The sequence below is a fragment of the Rhinopithecus bieti genome, unplaced genomic scaffold, assembly GCF_001698545.2.
Source record: "Rhinopithecus bieti isolate Rb0 unplaced genomic scaffold, ASM169854v2 scaffold_763, whole genome shotgun sequence".
Classification (NCBI taxonomy): Eukaryota; Metazoa; Chordata; class Mammalia; order Primates; family Cercopithecidae; genus Rhinopithecus; species Rhinopithecus bieti.
This window is the reverse complement of record NW_016803270.1, coordinates 1,634,394-1,653,199: the sequence shown is the minus strand read 5'-3', so window position 1 is coordinate 1,653,199 and position 18,806 is coordinate 1,634,394. Positions and strand designations below refer to the sequence as shown.

Here is an 18,806-nt window from a genome sequence, read left to right as displayed (position 1 = left end):
ATATCTAACTTTTCAATGTCCTTTCTTCTTTCAAACCCCTCTCCACTCAATTCCTGCCTCTAAAGCCTTGAACTTTCTAAGTCTTAGGTCCTAAAATAATAAACAAGTCTGTCTACAGGGTGGAAATAAATAAATTTTTTATTAAAAAATCCGATGATGGTTTTTACTTTCCAAGCTGAACTCTACTATAAACAAGTGTAGTTTTTCCTGTTCATTAGCTCTTCTCAAAATTGCTTGTAATTTCATGGAACATTGCCAAAGTGATTTTTTTTCCTTCCAAAGTCAGTATTCTTCTCCTCTAAAATAATTAAACTAAAAGGATAAACATAAAATGGAATAAAAAATTAAATACCCTAAATACATATATAACATAATATTAAAAGGTAGTTCAAAGAGTTTTAGATATTGTTTGTTTTAATTACTTTTAGTGAGTGGGTCAACTGATTCTGCCTTTGAACTTTCAAGCTTACCATGAAGATCACATTGTACTGGTTTTTTGGTGCTGGTGGTTGTTTCAATGAAACTTTGGCAATGTATTTACTAAAATGGAAAGGAATTCTAATATGACTGCTATATACTGCAGAATATAACATAGTCACGCAAGAAAATAAATGGACAGGCAGAGCGCGGTGGCTCATGCCTGTAATCCCAGCACTTTGGGGGGCTGAGGCAGGTGGATCACCTGAGGGCAGGAGTTCAAGACCAGCCTGGCCAACATGATGAAGCCCCATCTCTACTAAAAATACAAAAAATAGCCAGGTGTGGTGGTGCGAACCTGTAGTAGTGCCAGGAGGCTGAAGCAGGAGAATTGCTGGAACCTGGGAGGTGGAGGGTGCCGTGAGCCAAGATCACATCACTGCACTCCAGCTTGGGTGACAGAGTGAGACTCGGTCTCAAAAAACTAAATAAAATAAATAAATAAATAAATAAATAAATAGACAAAGCTGGCCAGGAGCAGTAGCTCACACCTGTAATCCCAGCACTTTGGGAGGCCGAGGTGGGAGGATAGCTTGAGCCCAGGAATTTGAGACAAGCCCAAGAAACATAGGGGTTACAATTAGTTGTCTGTACTGGTGCCCTCATGTTCTCCCACATGTATTTAAGAGGCTGAGGTAGGAGCATCACTTGAACCTGGAAGGTTGAGGGTGCAGTGAGCTATCATCATGCCACTGCACTGCAACCTGAATGACAGAGTAAGACTCCGTCTCAAAACAAAGAAACGGAAATAAATAAAACGGCTGGAGAATGTTTCATGCAACAGTTAGTTACTGTAAATCTACTAAGTAGTAGTCAGTATCCAGGAAGCGGAGATGAAAGGCATGATACTTGCCTTCACGCAGCTTACGGTCTAGTGGAAAAGGTACCAGTAAACAAATACCTACCACATTCCAGGCTGTGCTATGTGCTTTATATCCATCATCTAATAATAATGCATCATCACAACTAGGCTGTATGATGTAAGTAATTATGACTATTTCCCAGGTGAGATAACTAAGGCTTTGAAAGGTAAGTATATTGACCAAAACAATCTGCTAGTGAGTAGTAAGGCAGGAATTGAACTTGGATTTGTCTAAATCCAAAGTAGATGCTTTTATTATCAAAGAAAAATTATTGCATTTACAAATTTATTCACCCCGTATTTAAAGGTTTGCATAAATCAAAACAAGACAATATTCGACTTGGAAGATTCAGTCTTCAATCTTCCACAGCTTACCTGTTATCTTGCAACCATATACTTCAAATCTCATAGATATGCCAGTTTCCCAAGTTGCAGGCTTGATTCGGACAAATCGAGTTATCAGTGGCTTGGGGAATACTGCAACCACAACATCTGTGGGGTTGGTGTTTCCCTGAAAGAGCTGTATGGGGGAAAAAAGTGCCTTTCTTTAGCAGAGGTTTTGAATTTAAATCCAAAAGTGTGTTTTCACAAGTGGTTGTAAAAAGTATTTACAATTTCAGCATTGTCGATCAAGGATGAGACAGCGTTAATAACCTGCCATGTTAATTTTTTCAATTAGCAATCAGAATGATGTCTAATATAGAATACTGTCCTAATCATCGATTCAATTTTCTGAGAGGCTAGAGCCTTTAAAAGCACTAATTACATGGATAATATTGATTAAAGAATGCATACTATTATCTAAAAAGCGTGAAACTATTAACTTTACCAGAGGACCAAAATAATACTGCAGACATGTCATGGAAACTCACTGTTTGACTTTCCCAAGAACCCCAGAAGGGATGCTTTTGGTTTCAGCTTAGGGTCTGGCTTTTTGAAATTCTAGGTTGTGTTTGCAGCTACAGTACTAGGTCAAACAGTGTTCTCCCCTTTGACTTCATTCCTTGACAGAAGATCTTGTCTCCCACACTAATGCGTGACTTTAATCCTTTTTTGATTATTGGTAAAATTATGTTTTAGTGGTCAAAGTCAAAACTGAGTTATAAATTATTTTTAACTAAAAATCAGCTTTTCCAGGGCTTGTGCTTCAAGATTGATTGATTGATTCATTCATTCATTGATTTGAGACGGAGTCTTGCTTTGTCAGCCAGGCTGGAGTGCAGTGGTGCAATCTCGACTCACTGCAGCCTCCGCCTCCCGGGTTCAAGCAATTCTCCTGCCTCAGCCTCCTGAGTAGCTGGGATTACAGGCATCTGCCACCACGCCTGGCTAATTTTTGTATCTTTTAGTACAGATGGGGTTTCACCATGTTGGTTGGCCAGGCTGGTCTTGAATTTCTTACCTCAAGTCATCCACCTGCCTCCATCTCCCAAAGTGCTGGGATTCTGCTTCTAGTTTTAAATCAAGTCATTTTATTCTAAGAAAGATGAGGCATGTGACTGCAAATGTAATGCATGCCAGGCACCAATGGGTGTTTCCCACAAGAACTAGTGGGGGCCACTCTGCCTGGGTGGGGGAGCTGCAGTAGCATTCTCCAGTAAGATCTCTGAGGACTGGAGACTTTGCCATCACAGAATACGCTGCCTACCCTTTCCCGGGTTTTACTTCAGCCGTGGAGTGGTGACGTTTCTCAGTTTCGGGCCTCGTGCATTCAGCACCATGCTTCTCTGCACAGCTGGGTCAGACCCCTCCTCTTAGGCTGCATAACTGGAGCATCATGGGGCTCACCCAAGGTGTGCAGCTTCCTCCTCACCTTTTCAGGTGAGGACATGAAGGAGGTCTATGGTTTCCCAAGTCCTGCTCTTCCTCCTGGGAGAAAGGGCTTGTGAAAGTCAGGCTGGTGGTCAAATGCTTTACAGAGTTGGTTGTGGCTGGGTGTGGTGGCTCATGCCTGTAATTCCAGAACTTTAGGAGGCCAAGGCAGGAGGACTGCTTGAGACTAGGAGTTTGAGACCAGCCTGGGCAACATAGTAAGACTCCAACTCTCCAAAAAAAAAAAAAATTAGCCAGGCATTGTGGTAGTGCATACCTGTGGTCCTAGCTAATTGGGAGACTTAGCTGGGAGGATGGCTTCAGCCCAGGAGTTTAAGGCTGCAGTGAGCTATGATTTCACCACTGCACTCCAGCATGGGTGACAGAGCAAGACCCTGTCTCTATTTTTGTTTAAAAAAGTCAGTTTTTAGCCTGATCTCTCTCGAGAGACTACCTGATATCCTAATTTATCCCAGTCTGTGATGGCCTTTTGATTTCTGCCCTACATCAGCATCTCTCCCTGGAAATCAATCTGTGTGGGAGCATTTTAGTGTGACAAAGAGTAGCGGGTAGCTGCCAGGGAAGGAGGGCCCCCAGCGATGGTGCTCCCCTTACAGGGGCACCGAGTCCATGTCTGAGAGAGACCAGAAGTCTGGCAGGAGAGCTGTGTGTTCTGGCGCAGGCAGAGGGGAGGTGCATTTTGCTCCCACTGAGGGAGTTTTAAGTTTGCTGAAAATCATGTATTACACACATTTTCTCCAACATGAAGAGGGTTGCTGCAGTTGTTATTGGTCGAAAGCTGCACTCCTGGAGCAAAGTGGGAATGAGGGTAGAGGGGAGTGGCTGAAAGTCCCTAAAGTACAGAGAAAGGTGGCGTGGGCAGCAATCATGAGACTCTAGGTGGATGTTCTAATTTCATTCAGATTCAGCTAAAGTGCTCAGAATAGATGCCAAGCCTTCCTCTCTGCCGACTCCTTCCTTACCCCTTCTGCCTCTCCCCCTGAAGCCCTTCTGTGTGCCAGGGAGTTCCCAGGGCAAGCTGCGTGCACTGTCAGACACCCCTGGAATCTGTGGGTGCTCTCTGACAGTCCCCCTCTTCTGGGCCATGCAAACAACCAGTGGACAACAGTTGAAGAAAACGTGTTGCTGAAATAGCCCGTATGGTTTTTTTTCCTTAACAAAAAATGGTCATGTTGCCATTTCCTTTCACTCCTCTCATCTGCATGCACTCCAGTATAAAGACAATGAAACATCAGTTAAGTGTTTCACTTAACATTATTTTAGACCTTTCACCTCATGGTTCTATTTTGTTCTTTTTTTTTTTCTCTTCAGCATTTAAGGTTCAGGGTACCTGTGCAGGATGTACAGGTTTGTTATACAGGTAAATGTGTGCCAAGGTGGTTTGCTGCACAGATCAGCCCATCACCTAGGTATTAAGCCCAGCATCCATTAACTATTTTTCCTGATGCTCTCACTCCTCCCACACACCCCGCTACCGACAGGTCTCAGTGTGTGTTGCTCCCCTCAATGCGTCCATGTGTTCTCATCATTCAGCTCCCACTTATAAGTAAGAACATGCGGTGTTTGGTTTTCTATTCCTGAAGTAGCGCTTATTTTAAAAAGAAATGGCCTGAAAGTCTAAGGTCAGCTCTCCCAGCTCTCTCTGGGTTCTTTGGCTGGTAGGTGCCCCATTAGAGTTAGTGATTTTTTATTTCCTTGAACCTAAACTATGTCTTCGGAAATTTATTCCCAAACAAGAATCAGTCACGAAACTTGGGGTCAAAATTTACTCGCTTCATCTCCATGAGTGTTGACTGGGAAGGTTCTTCTTCCCTAGACAAACTGGTTGCATGTCCTCCAGGGCTCGACAATGGCCTTGAACTGGCCTGCCCATAGCATTTTCCTCCTACAGAGCAGCTGTCTATCTGTAGCTGTTTCCATCTTGCCTGCCCTGTCCGAGAGTGGGGGTTTCACTGCTCATCAAAGGGAATTAATAGGTTTTCTCACTTCACACCCAGGAAGCTTTTCTCAGTTCCAGATCCACAAGGAGAAAATCAAGTACACCAAAGCTCAAAAGAGAGACAAGGACAGGTTAATTGGCCTCTTCCCAAGCCCATCATTGCAAGCTACCTGGATCTTTGCTCCTATCCTCATCAATTTCCTGTGTTTTGCTCGGCCTCCAGGGCAAGCTTTTAATTTCTGGGAGACGGTGAGTATGAATTCTCCAAAATCTTTTGATTAGAAAATCAGAGCAAGTGTAACTTCAAATAAACAGGCAGGCTGAGAAAAACATCTCAGTTCCAAATGAGCTAGGGCAGAGTGCCCAGGCACACAGTGTGGTCTGTGCTGCCTTCTTGGTTGAAAGTAGTACAGAGGTAGTGTGTTATTTGTGTGATCTGAGGGAACACAATGAAATACCTTTGGTTCCATGTGTTCTTACAAGAAGCAGTCAAATGTACTTGTAAATTAGTTTGTGAGTCACAGTAGATAGGTGAAAAGATGTTTACTAAAACCAGCCCATTACAGAGAGAAATAATCTATGAAAGAGAATGAAGAAATAGAGGGGGAAAAACAACAAAATCCCAAATTCCTAAGATTCTAAGAGGACAATGTTTATCCCACGCAGAATCTGTGTCCCTTTGGGAGGCTTACAGCAATTCTTGAGTCTGACACTTAATTTGGCCAGTATTGACTTTTCTTGGAAACATTCATATAATTTCCCTCCTGGCCTTTCCTGGCTGGATCTGGGAACATGAGACACCTTGGTCAGATTTAAACCCCGAATTTCCCTTTTCTTTTTTTTTTTTTTTTTTTTTTTTGAGACGGAGTCTCGCTCTATCTCCCAGGCTGGAGTGCAGTGGCCGGATCTCAGCTCACTGCAAGCTCCACCTCCCGGGTTTACACCATTCTCCTGCCTCAGCCTCCGGAGTAGCTGGGACTACAGGCGCCCGCCACCTCGCCCGGCTAGTTTTTTGTATTTTAGTAGAGACAGGGTTTCACCATGTTAGCCAGGATGGTCTCGATCTCCTGACCTCGTGATCCGCCCGTCTCGGCCTCCCAAAGTGCTGGGATTACAGGCTTGAGCCACCGCGCCCGGCCATACACTTTTCATTTCAAATCAATTCAAAAATAAACCAGGCCAGACAGAAAGCTGCTAAACAAACAAGTAAAAATTGATCATCCATTTAAAAGACTGCATTGGTTGCCGTGGTGGCAGCCTAACTTACAACAGGTTTGTTTCCTTCTTTTATGGTGATCCAGTCTTCCCCATTGGAGCTAACGTCGATTTTGTAAGTCTTGACATAATATTTCTTCTTGGTTTCTTTTGAAATGGCGCCCTGTGTCCCGACAGCCGTAACGAAGTGCAGAAGGCCCAAGTCCACCTGCAAGACAAGTACAAGCACGGTCAGTGCACCATCCCTGCAGCACTGCAACCCAAAGCATCTTTTCTGGTGGGCTCCATGTTGTGGCTTTCATCCACCTGGGATCAACAGGGCCTAATTCCATCAGGTGTCCATCGTCCCTGACTCCTCCCTTCCATTCCTTGTAAAGAAAGGCAAAGTCATGATCAATGTAAACCAAAAATAAAATTCTAAGCCCCCTGACCATCTGAATGGACACCTTGTCCCAGCAAGGGCATTCCAAAGCTAACCCGAAAAACTAGTTCAGGCCATGACAGGACAGTGTGGGGGTCAGACAAACCTCATTATTATACCCTCATCTCTGTTGGAATTAATGATAGAACAGACTCTTTAAGTCTGATAAGAAACATCTGCAACGTATTCTCTCTGAAGCCTGCTACCTGGAGTCTTTACCTGTACGTTATCTTAACCCAGACATTCCTAAGTCTTTAGATAGTAACTTAACTCTTCCAACCAATTGCCAATCAGAAAATCTTTGAATCCACCGACGACTTGGGAGCCCCTGTTTTCAGATGTCCCACCTTTCTGGACCAAACCAATGTACATCTTCTATGTATCTGATTGATGTCTCATGCCTCCCTAAAATATAGAAAACCAAGGTGTACCCAGACCACCTTGGGTTCATGTCCTCAGAACCTCCTGAGATTCTGTGTCACAAGCCACTGCTTACTCATATTTGTCTCAGAATAAATCTATTCAAGTATTTTACAGAGTTTGACTCTTTTTGTTGACAAAAAACAGCATGGCCCTAAGTTGGTTCCCATTGTTAGGAGGAAATCCAGGAAAAGACCCTTCTCACTGTTGTAAACAGGATTGCTTGAATCCCAGGGGAAAAGAGAAAACTGGATTCAATATCATGTCATTATATTTTCTAAGAGATTAAACATACTTTCCAAACTGCACATTCATATGTGTCATCTTGCAAAGAGAAAATCAAGACAAACAAGATAAACTCACACAATGGATAATGGAGAGGCCTGGACTTGAATTCCTGTCTAACATAATCCTGTTTCCCCTCTGTCTTTGGCATCCTACCTCCTTCCACATTAAATGCAGACTGAAACAATACTGACTTGAAAGCTCTAAGGGTGTTGTGGTTTGGGAGAGGGGCCATAGATTTATAACTTGGGATGGAATAAAGAGGAAGAGGGTAAAGATTTCTGTTTCAGCTTTAGATTTCTTCCCTCCGCACATCTTCCTGTGGCCTCTCTCCTTGCAGCTCAGTTTGAGAGGCAGGTGGATTCCAAGTCATCATGTGGGGGAGACTGATGTCACCAGGAAACAACTGCTTAGGCTTGCAAACTTCTCCTGGTAAGTTTCCAGTGGGAAAGCTCCTCAACATGACAGCCTCGCCTTCATCTCTCACTAGCCTATCTCATATCCTGAGGGGTGGGGCTCTTGGAGGGCATCCGAATAGTGATGACCAGAGGGTGACTGAAACCTCGAGGGTCTGTGATTTCATCCCGGGGCCCTGTGATGTGAGTGGTAAGGAACTGATTTAAGCAGCAAGCACTCCGTGTTCCAGGCTCTGCTATCATCTTTAGGCTTCTAGGCCCTCATTTGTGAAATGAAGGAGTGGGATTGGATAACTTGGAAGACTCTTTTCCACTCTGACTTCCTATAATTCCTTCTTTCATATGTGTTAGATGTTTCCAGTAGAGTAGGTTTTTTTTTTCCTTTAACTCTCCTTATTACCAGCGTTAATAACTAAGAATCATCTTGAAAGAAAACTCATTACTATTTTCTATATAATAGTGATATTTTCAATCTATTTTAATACATCTGATTATTCCTATAAAATTATTTGCTCCATCAATTGTATGCCCAGCTTTATATAGAAGCTTAAAAAAAAGCCCACAAATATATGGCAAATATTTTTTTAAAGGACACAGAAAATAGTTACACGTTACAACTATTAGCATCGACAAGATATTGCAACAGCACCTTGATCATTAGGAGGCTGAGGCGGGCGGATCACTTGAAGTCAGGAGCTCAAGACCAGCTTGGCCAACATAGTGAAACTCCGTCTCTACTAAAAATACAAAAATGAGCCCGGCATAATGGCACATGCCTGTAATCCCAGCTATACGGGAGGCTGAGGCAGTAGAATCTCTTGAACCCGGGAGGCAGAGGTTGCAGTGAGCTGAGATCTCGCCACTGCACTGCAGCCTGGGTGACAAAGAGAAACTCTCACTCAAAAAAATAAAATAAAAATAAAACAAAACAAATAAAAAAAGCCCAATCCCTCTCCCAAATTTTGAATCTTGCTTTTCAGTTGCCATATTACAACTCAGTTTTCAGAATACAGTATTTCAATTAATTCTCCAGTGCCCATAGGCCACGATCACTTAAAGAATTTCCATTTTATGCATAGCCTGCCTTATGGAGGCATTTTGTCTTTCATGAATTGCTTTGTTTCCTGAAGGCACTTGGAGTAATTAAATCATGTTGTCTACATCCAGGAAAAACAGCACATGGAAACCAATTTGAAGTTATAGAATTCAACAGTAGTAGATTTCATCTGGAAAGGATGGGGCTACCATTCAACGCAAAATTATCTTTATTTCATTTCCCTAGTTTTAAAGATATAAACTCTAGGCTTTGTGTGCTTTCACCGGATTTAAGAGAAAAAGGAACAAGAATTCAATAGAATTTAATATTTTAGAATAATAACAACAGATTTTATAATTTTAGTTTGACAAATAAATATTTTACCAGCATATTCTTATCAAGTGCCTATACTTGTTTACCAAAATTTGCATTTGTTTTTCAAAAGTGAACCATGGTACTTTGATGAATGCTTTAAACTTCCTATCTCCCTCATGCACATATTTCAAAAAGGGGAGGTGATTGATGGTTGTCAGATTTAGCAAATAAAAGTATAAAACACCAGTTAGATTTGAATGTCAGGCAAAACCAAATTTTTTTTTAGTGTAAGTATGTCCTGTGCAATATTTGGGCTATACTTACACTAACAACTAATTCATTGCTTACATAAAATTCAAATTTAAATGGATTTTCTGTATCGATGTTATCTGACAACCCTAAATCTCACTATGCTCCAGACAAACAGGTGATTTTAAGCTGCTGCAGAAACTCTCTGATTTCACAATGCTGCAATCTAAAAGTTAATGGGTACTCTAAAAATGGTTGCTCTGAACAATTTTCACTGTTTTCAAATGCTCTCAGAACACTTAGTGCTTTTCCGACTGTCCATTAAAGTCATGCCCAATGCCACAGCTACTTTCAAGCTGAAGGGTCCTTAAAATCTTGAAGTCCAAGGGAGCATGAAGCAGAGCTATTTAAATAAACTTTTCCTGTCAAACTTACAGATGGCTCTTTAGTTTGGAAATGGTTAAATTCCCAAGAGTGTGTATTTAGCTTGGGCTGATTTGAAATAACCCTAGAACTTCATTCCCTGGTTGTCTTTTTTCTACTTTTTAAATTTCGGTTTTTGGAGTTAGATTTAATTACTAAGTAGGAAAGAAGTTAACTGGTGATCAAACAGAAGATTCCTAGGTATTAGGAACAGCTGACATCAGAGGAAGGAGCAATTGACTGGAATTAACTAGTATCCAACACAGGAAAACGTCTAAGGCCGAAGATACAAAGGTCCCCAAAGCATATGCATGAATCACTCATTAAAAAAGAAAGATATTTTCTTTTCTCAACAGCAATGAAATGCATTGGCAACCTCCTCTTGTAATTGTATAGTTTCCTGCTGTGCTTTAAAACTCTGCAGATTCTCTTATTTACCACACGGGGATACTTGAAATTTCATTTTATTTTTCTCCCTAAGATTATTGCCCGTGGGTTTAGTAAGGATAGATGACAACCTCACAAACTGATTAGGATTGGGGCTTGAACCACTGCAATTAAAACCAGATAGTACCCAGAACTCTAACAACATACAGCCTCTCCAGCACCGTGCAACCCTCACTGCTAAGACCGGGGAAATTCTTTCCATGAATCCTTTCTCTTAATGCCTTAGTGGAATTCTCTAACAGGGATCTGCCCTTCACTCTCAAGTGCCTGAGAGAGTTTGAGGGGAGACAAATAAAGTCCTGCCTCATAAGCACCACTGCTCACACTGCTGGTGTCTGTGTCAGGAGACTGAGAAAGACTTCATGCCTTGGTATTCATATCTGAAGAGTTCTGGAAGACACCACCCCCAAAATTTGCCACTTTGGCATGAAGATTATTTTGAGTTGAAGGCAATTGAGAATCAACAGATGCAAGAATTCTATGCCCTCCCCTTCTCTGCCTAAAAGCAGGGTATACATTTCCCTTAGGGAAGGTGGTGTAAATTTTCCCCCTCTCCTCTACCAGGATGAAGAGAGCAACATTTATCAGTGGAGACAGAGATAAAATTTGCATAAACAAATCTTACTAAAATAACTCTTATGTTCCATTCGTTTCCTCTATATATATATGTGTGTGTGTGCATGTGTGTGTATATATATGTATCTCCTAGTCACGTTCCTACAACTTATCCACCCTAGAAGCCCAAATCCTCTTTCTTTTCTCAAGTCACTTATCCAGGACTTATCACACATTGCTAAAATAGTGTATAAGCATCTGAATCTATTTCTTTGGGTTTTTCATTTCTTTTCTGTAAGGCTTCTGTGCATGTAAAATTTAAAGTATTAATGCCTTTTTTCCTGTTAATCTGTCTTTTGTCAGTTTAATTTGCAGGCCTAAGTTGCACCACCTAATAGAGGAAATGAAACGTTTTCTCCTTCCCTTACAAACCTTTCTCACTGGTGTAGCTGTCTCTGCTAGTCATGGCACTGGCTTCAATCTACCTTGTTGGCCTCTCCTGCTACCCCTCTCTCTCTCCAAAACTGTACCACCCAGCCATATTATAATATTTGTTGCTTGTAACAGAATATAAGCCTTTTCTATCTGCATGTCTTGACATAAAAAGTTCCTTTGCCCCAAAACAACCTCTGTCTGTTTTTTGACTGGAAATGACTTTTTCCTCTTTTTGGCCTAGTAGGCTAAATCCCTTCATAGTTCATATCTCCATCACTGAATTCATCATTCTGTTTTTTGCTGTACCTCCTTCTAGATTGCTGTGTGGATTTCCTTTGAAAAGCATCTATTTTTCCATACAGAAAAGTAATAAATGCCTACTGAAAATTCATAAAATGCAGTAAAGATGATAGAAGAAAATTAAATCTCCCTAAGACCATCATTAGGAAATAATTACCAATCATAACCTTTCAGAGTTTCTTTTCCCATGCAAAGTACATGTGAATATTTGTGTGCATGTTTTTACTTTGAAAAATAAGGTCATATTACCTCTATGCCCCATAACTGGCTTTATGACGGAGCTCTATAGATGTTCTAGTGCCACTACTATTTTTTCTACATCATAATTTTTAGTGGCTGCGAATATTTAGGTATTGGATCTGACTCAACTGGATTGACGTTATTCAGTGAGCACTTAATAGTGCTTTTCTGCTAAGTTCTGTATTAAGTTGTTAGAATATAAAGAGCAGTAAGAGTGTGCAAAACACAAACCCATGATTACCATACAGACATGTACACACGCAGCATCAAGGAAAAGGTAAACAATTTAACAGAGAAATGGAGGTAGGGGGGATTGGAGATTTTCGTAGCCAACTTCTATGCTCAAGATGGCTATGGAGGGATACACAGTAGGAGCTTGTGAGTGGACACAAAGGGAAAGACTGTTCCAGGGATGAGAAGGAGCAGAAATGGCAGAGATAAGCAGGAAGAAATAAGTGAATGAAATCATGGACACTAAACAACCTATTATGTTTCCCTCACCACTACTGACATTATTTGTCAAAAAATGTATTGCTCTCTAAAGACTATGAGCTCCGGTTGTTTTGAAGTTGAAATGATAAGTAGTCATAAAACTCACTCCAAATCAAACACTACGCATCATCTTGGTGGCTTAGCTTTTTGAATCATGCTAAGTTCTCATCAACGTCACATGCTAATAGGCAAGATTGGAGACCCAGGACAAGCAGCTGGAAAGACAAAAACACAACCCAGAGTACTTCTGCACAATGCCGCCCCTCTATGTTTTGGAGAGTTCATCATCTTAAACAATACTTCCTTTCTTTCCATAAAAATTCAGACATACAATAACCATAATTAAGTAACCTGCTTTCCCTCAACCCAATCAGCTCCGCTCTAATCACCATTTTCTTATTTTGAAAGAATATCATTATTTCACAGCTGCTTTATTTTTAATTAGAAGATGGATGTGATTTCACATCTGAGTTGGATATACTTCTGTTTGACATTAAGGGTGATGGTGAGGGGGTGTGATGATGGCAGTGGGCAGGGATGGAATGGAACATCAAATGCATTCACTGAAATTGTTGAACGTTTCCCTCTGTGTGTGTGACAAACATAAACATCTGGTACTTATCGATGGCATGTAGACTATTTTACAGAACTTTATCAAACTCCTTTTGAGTTCTAGTGGCCGCTGTCTTTTTCTTTTCGTTTTTTTTTTTTTTTTTTTTTCGAGACAGAGTCTCACTCTGTCGCCTGGCCGGAGTGCAATGGCAAGATCTCAGCTAACTGCAACCTCCACCTCCCGGGTTCAAGCGATTCTCCTGCCTCAGCCTCCAGAGTAGTTGGGATTGTAGGCCCCCACCATCGTGCCCATCTAATTTCTGTATTTTTTTTTTTAGGAGAGACAGGGTTTCACCACGCTGGCCAGGCTGGTCTTGAACTCCTGACCTCAAGTGATCCGCCTGCCTTGGCCTCCCAAAGTGCTGGGATTACAGGCATGAGCCACTGCACCCAGCTGGTGGCCACTTTCTAAGTTACAATACATAGCACCGTCTGCAGAAGTGACCCAACACAATATGGGTATGAAATTCTAACACTGGTGGTGGAAAGTCTACCCACATCTTACTTTCACATTGTGCTCCACTCACAATGAGAAGACCTTGTTAGCAGATACAGAAGAGGAAATCCCAAGCCTTTCCTTTTGGGTGGTGAGAAATGCGTGACTAGAAGAAAACAGGTTTCCTCACCACTTCTAGGGGTGAAGGGGTGATGCTGTAGCAGTTCCTGGGTGGCGAACCCCCACCTCCCCACAGCATTGGGTTCTACCATGCTCCCAACTTACTCTTTGTTGTAAGATATCTACAGGAACCATCCACATGCACCATATGGCCATGGTATTGTCTTAATAATGACAGGAAACACATTCCCCAGACAAAGAGAAGCAAGGAGAAGCACACATTTTACCAGGAATCACTTGAGGACAAAGCAGCATGTGTAGTAAATCATGTAGCAAGTCTTTGCAAACTGCTGGTTAAACACCAGCACGCAGCCTTCCAGCCATGAAATGAATATCACTGCTTTCTATAATAATACATAACCAACCAATATTGGTAATGTCATAACGTGGAAAGCCTCATTTCTAAAATGAAAATCTGTCTTTCTCAATAAAATACTGCCCATTGAGCTAGCATTGGCAAGGGAGCGTTTACCAGCTTTTAACACTCCCAAGGCAGGTCAATACAAGGGCCTGAAAAAATAGAGGACAAAGAGCTGAGGTCTGATTAAAAACAGGAAAATATTTTTTGAGGGGGAGACTGTCGGATTTTCTTTGGGGCATCTCTGATGACTCAAAGAGCTGTTTAATTCATCACTTGACACTACAAGCTAAAGAAAATATTTTTAAGCAATTGTCTCATTTCCTTAGATAAAACACATGTTTTTTGACAGAGCCTGGGCCTGTGAACATCAGTGCTATTCTAGGCTCTGTGGGCTTAACTCACAGTACCTGACCATTGTGCTCATTAATTTAGGATCCTGGACTTCTTACTGTTACGAATCTGAATGCAGTCGCTTTAGAGTTAGTGACATAACTCCCTATCTCTTTCTGTGTTTTGTCCCTATGGTGGTATTACCTAGAAAAAATCCTGATGGCTAAGGCTAAAATTACCATTAATAACCAGAAATTCATGGTGCAACCTCTACATGTTAGGTATTTTATGAAGGGTTAAATTCATATACAGTGTCTCTTTCAATTCTTACAACAATCATACAAGGGACGTTTTATGGACAAAGAAACAGAGGAACAAAGTGATACGTACCTTTCTCAGAGTCACATAACTTACCAGTGTTTGACCCAGGACTTATACCCCAGATGAGACTGGTGGCCCATGTATGAGCCGCTACACCTATGCTATTCCCCAATTCATATTTTATAACCATAATGATTGGAAAGATAGTTTATAATTTCTCAGTAATAATAATGAAATCCAACAGCTTTTCTTTTTGGAGATTCATTATTTTATATAATTATAAGGAATATGAAATAATTTCCGATTGTGTTGACTATCAGTTGAACGTTAGCACTTGCTACTGAAAAGTAAAACTTTGCAAATAATTTATTCACGCTGTCGAAAAACAAAATGCTAGCAATGAATCATTTTGAGCAAAGGATAACAATGAAACACTTTAAAATTCGGGGAAAGAATAAAAATACCCAAGTAGAAGAACAGTGCCAGCTAGGAAAAATCTCATGAATTTTCTTTTAGTCTTCATTGCCTGAATTAATCCCTTTTTCCATAGTTAAATTAAAGGAGAGCATTTTCCTGCATGGAAACAAACAAAACCTTTGCTCATAGTAAAACAGTCCCAAGTGAATGAACTGATGAATTTTCCTACCAGAAGACTTGATCCAGCCAGTTAGAATAACATGAGATAAGGCTGCAACAGCACAGAGGCAGTGGAAGGGCTGGCTTCCCTGACTGCCACTGCAGTCACAGCAAAAGAACAACAAGAAAATGAGTAAGAAAAATGAAGTCCCCACACAAGGGCTGACCTCCGTCTCTTTTGGCAGATGAAAGGATATGGTGCTTACATGGGCTCTGGCATGTCTGGATTTATAGCACACTCTCCCACTCTCATGTGAATTTTTCTTTTTGCATAAATCAGGAGCAACTAATTAAAAAAGAAATATTTAATTCTGACATGTTCTTTGAACTGGAGTCCCATCTGGTTCTGTTTGAATAGTAAAATCTGCTGTAGTTGTTAAAATTGGCAAGTAGCATTGTCCAAAAGAAACAAAAGGGACTCAATGCAGCAGGTTAATACTCCAGCATTTCAACTAGAGACGTTGCCAGAATCCAGCTACCCAAATCGCTCCAATCTGGAAACCATAAAGATCAAATGTGAAGGTGAAGAATGCCATTTTTGGGTGGAGTCACTACCACTGCTCTACATTTTCTTAGTGTGATGGAAACAGCATCAGGCTCTGAAAGACCTTTGTTTGAGAGTGATGCATGGAACTGTGGCAAGCCACCAGAGAACGCTCAGCTTATTTTATGAAACACATTTAAGACAAATACAAGAAGCCAGTCTTCATGCATTTGACGCAAAACCTGAGGGCTTTTTTCCTCTTCCACATTATCTGGAGCAGATATAACTGTATTCACCAAAACCAGACAAATATTCCATTTATATTCCTCTCTTACTTGATAAACCTGTACAAATCTGGACACCAGGACACAATACATTCTGATAACAAAGAGGGAGAAAATGAAATGGTGCTGGGGTTTCTATACACTCTGAAATACAAGTAATCAACATCTAATGCAATTTGAAACTCTTATGTAGAGTCAAAGAGAATGGCTGATTACATCTCTATGCTTTAGAAAGGATTGTTTTACATTTTTAAGACATACACCAACCTGTGAAATCTTTTCTTCTTTAAAATAAAGTATTTTCCTTCAATGGCATGTTAACTTGCAGATGAATACCTGGGAAACCTTTAACAGCTTGGTCAAAAAGATGACATTTTAATGTCCCCTCCTCCCCTTCCTACAAAGAGACTTAGGAGTTCTTGCCAGGCAGTAAAAGACTCAGGGACTTAATACTTTTAATTAACATTTTTTGAATGCTTATTTGTAAGTTACATTTAATTTAAACCTGAGCCTAATCCTTTGATTTGGAAAGAGGACATGCTGTCAGAATAGACCAAATGTAATCCCTAATAATTTGGCTAAGATTTTAACTTAAAAACTTTCTGATAGAAATTGCCTAACTGAAATTTCTTAACAGAGAAAAAACAAGCATGCTACAGTTTTAAAACAATGATAATCAGTCTCAAATATGTATACATGGGATGAGAATCTTCCAGTCAAGAACCTCACAGGAGAATCAGAGCATGTGCTTTTGCTAGATTGGTTTACTTAATAAAGAGTTAGCGAGCATGTACTACATAGAAGGCATGGGCGAGTATCGTGCTCTCCTGATACAACTCTTGATTCTATCTGATTGTTTATGTGTAATATCCATGAAAGCTAGGAAAGTATTCTTCTAGTAGAAGACTGAGAGGGTAGGAATTGCATGGGTTAGGTAGGCAAGAGAAACGTTTGGGTTCAGTGCTGCTGATCTCGTTGACTGCAAGGATATAGCTCTAGATATCCTGTAAGATTAAGTAGAGTGTGTATACAGGTCTCTCGCTCCTAATATTTGTCAGCCCTAAAACAAAGAGAGTAACAGTAATAGAAGAATGAGTTAATGGCTGGTTTGGATTACAGCCACTTTGAGACTTGGTAGCAGAATCGGTGATCTCTGCACATAATTCAGTAGGACTGTATTATGTTGATAAAGTATTGCTGACGATTATTGTTTTTGTTTTTGTTACTATTAAAAACTTCTCTGGGGCAACCATGATGTGTCAGGTATTGTACTAAGTGCTAACTTCCTGTCCCTCATCTTACATTTTCTCAACTGTCCCTCAGACAGGTTTTACAGATAATGAAGCTGAGACATAGCGCAATTAAGACCTTTTTTTTTTCTTTTTTCACACTCCTGGTCTTTCTGAGCAATTATTACCTCTGCTCGGAGTCTAGCAACTGATAAACTATGGAGCGCAGAGTGTCTGCTCACACAGCTGCATCCCAAAGCCCAATCATGGAGCTTCACACATCGTAGCCACTCAAACTAAAAGTGTGAAATTACAGTAAACTGAAGGATGCCAAGTATCCTGATAAAAGCATTTAGTCCATTAAATCCAACACGCATTTACTGTATGCCAGGATCTGGAAGCACACAAGCCTATATGGCAGTAATGATGTTATGAGACTGAAAGTAAAAAGTGTCAGCCTAGTTATAAGTGGGGCATTATCAGATTCAGAAGAAGGGAAAATTACTTGTGGAAGGGGCTAGAAAGGGCTTGATGGAAAACAGGTCGTTTGAACCATTCAAAGGGGACCTCATAGGATTGGGGGTTGGACTTTTGTGGGGGGAAGCCGAGGCGGCCAGAGTTGATGAACTAATGGCAGAAGAAAAACAAAAATAAAAAGTAAAAAATAAAAAAATAAAAAAATCCCACCCAATTGCCTACATTTGAAAATATTTGCTATGAATATTTTCCTTCCTCTTTTTGGGATGGAGTCTGGCTCTGTCACCCAGGCTGGAGTGCAGTGTGGATCTCAGCTCACTGCAACCTCCACCTCCTAGGTTCAAATGATTACAGTTGCTGGGACTACAGGGGTGTGCTACCATGCCCAGCTAATTTTTGTATTTTTAATGGAGATGGGGTTGTGTCCTGTTGACTAGGTAGGTCTCCAGACCTCAAGTGATCTGCCCACTTTGGCCTCCCAAAGTGCTGGGACTACAGGCATGAGCCACCATGCCTGGCCCAATGAATATTTTCCTTCCATCTAGTATCTCATGGCAAAATTCCTTTGGAGAGCAAAGATAAGTGTCCTCCCCCACTGCACACACACACACACGCACAAATACGCACGTGCACGCACACGCGCACACACACATTTTGCACGGGCCTTTGTGTAGTCCAGGAGTCTAGGCTGTGAAGTGTTTGGCTAATGACAGAAGGGCAATGAAATCTTCTTTGTAGGTATGCTTGAAGTTCATGATCATGCACTACACTGTTGAGGTAATTCTGCTAAAATGTGCGGTTTCACTGCCTCTGGGAGTCCAAGCATTCCTGGGAATGAGACAAAACCTCAATCTGCATGAGTCAGCGAGACTTCTCTCTTGAGTCTAGCAGCACACACTGCAGCTCCTACCCGCTGTAGATGTCTACATTTAAAATAAAACCTGTCAATGAAATGGCAGAGAAACTGCGCATGCTTTCTTTAGAGATTCACGCTTCTGTTGAAATCACACTGTTCTCACCTTAAACATTTAAGGAGAAGTTCATGAGCTCAGAGCATGATCTTCTAATGATGGGCAGTTGTGTTTCTAATATCCAG

The 18,806-nt window shown here is 41.0% G+C and overlaps 1 protein-coding gene across 7 annotated transcripts in view; it reads right to left on the bottom strand.

Annotated features, from left to right (window-relative positions):
* Positions 1–18,806, bottom strand: part of NRP1 (neuropilin 1) — a 158,020-nt gene that overhangs the window by 42,825 nt on the left and 96,389 nt on the right. For all 7 annotated transcript variants that reach the window (XM_017871626.1, XM_017871667.1, XM_017871637.1 and 4 more), the window contains exons 7-8: positions 6,379–6,534; positions 1,715–1,859 (exon numbers count right to left, since the gene is read on the bottom strand). In XM_017871626.1, coding sequence (XP_017727115.1) covers positions 1,715–1,859; positions 6,379–6,534 — 301 coding nt within the window. The remainder of the gene's footprint in view (positions 1–1,714; positions 1,860–6,378; positions 6,535–18,806) is intronic.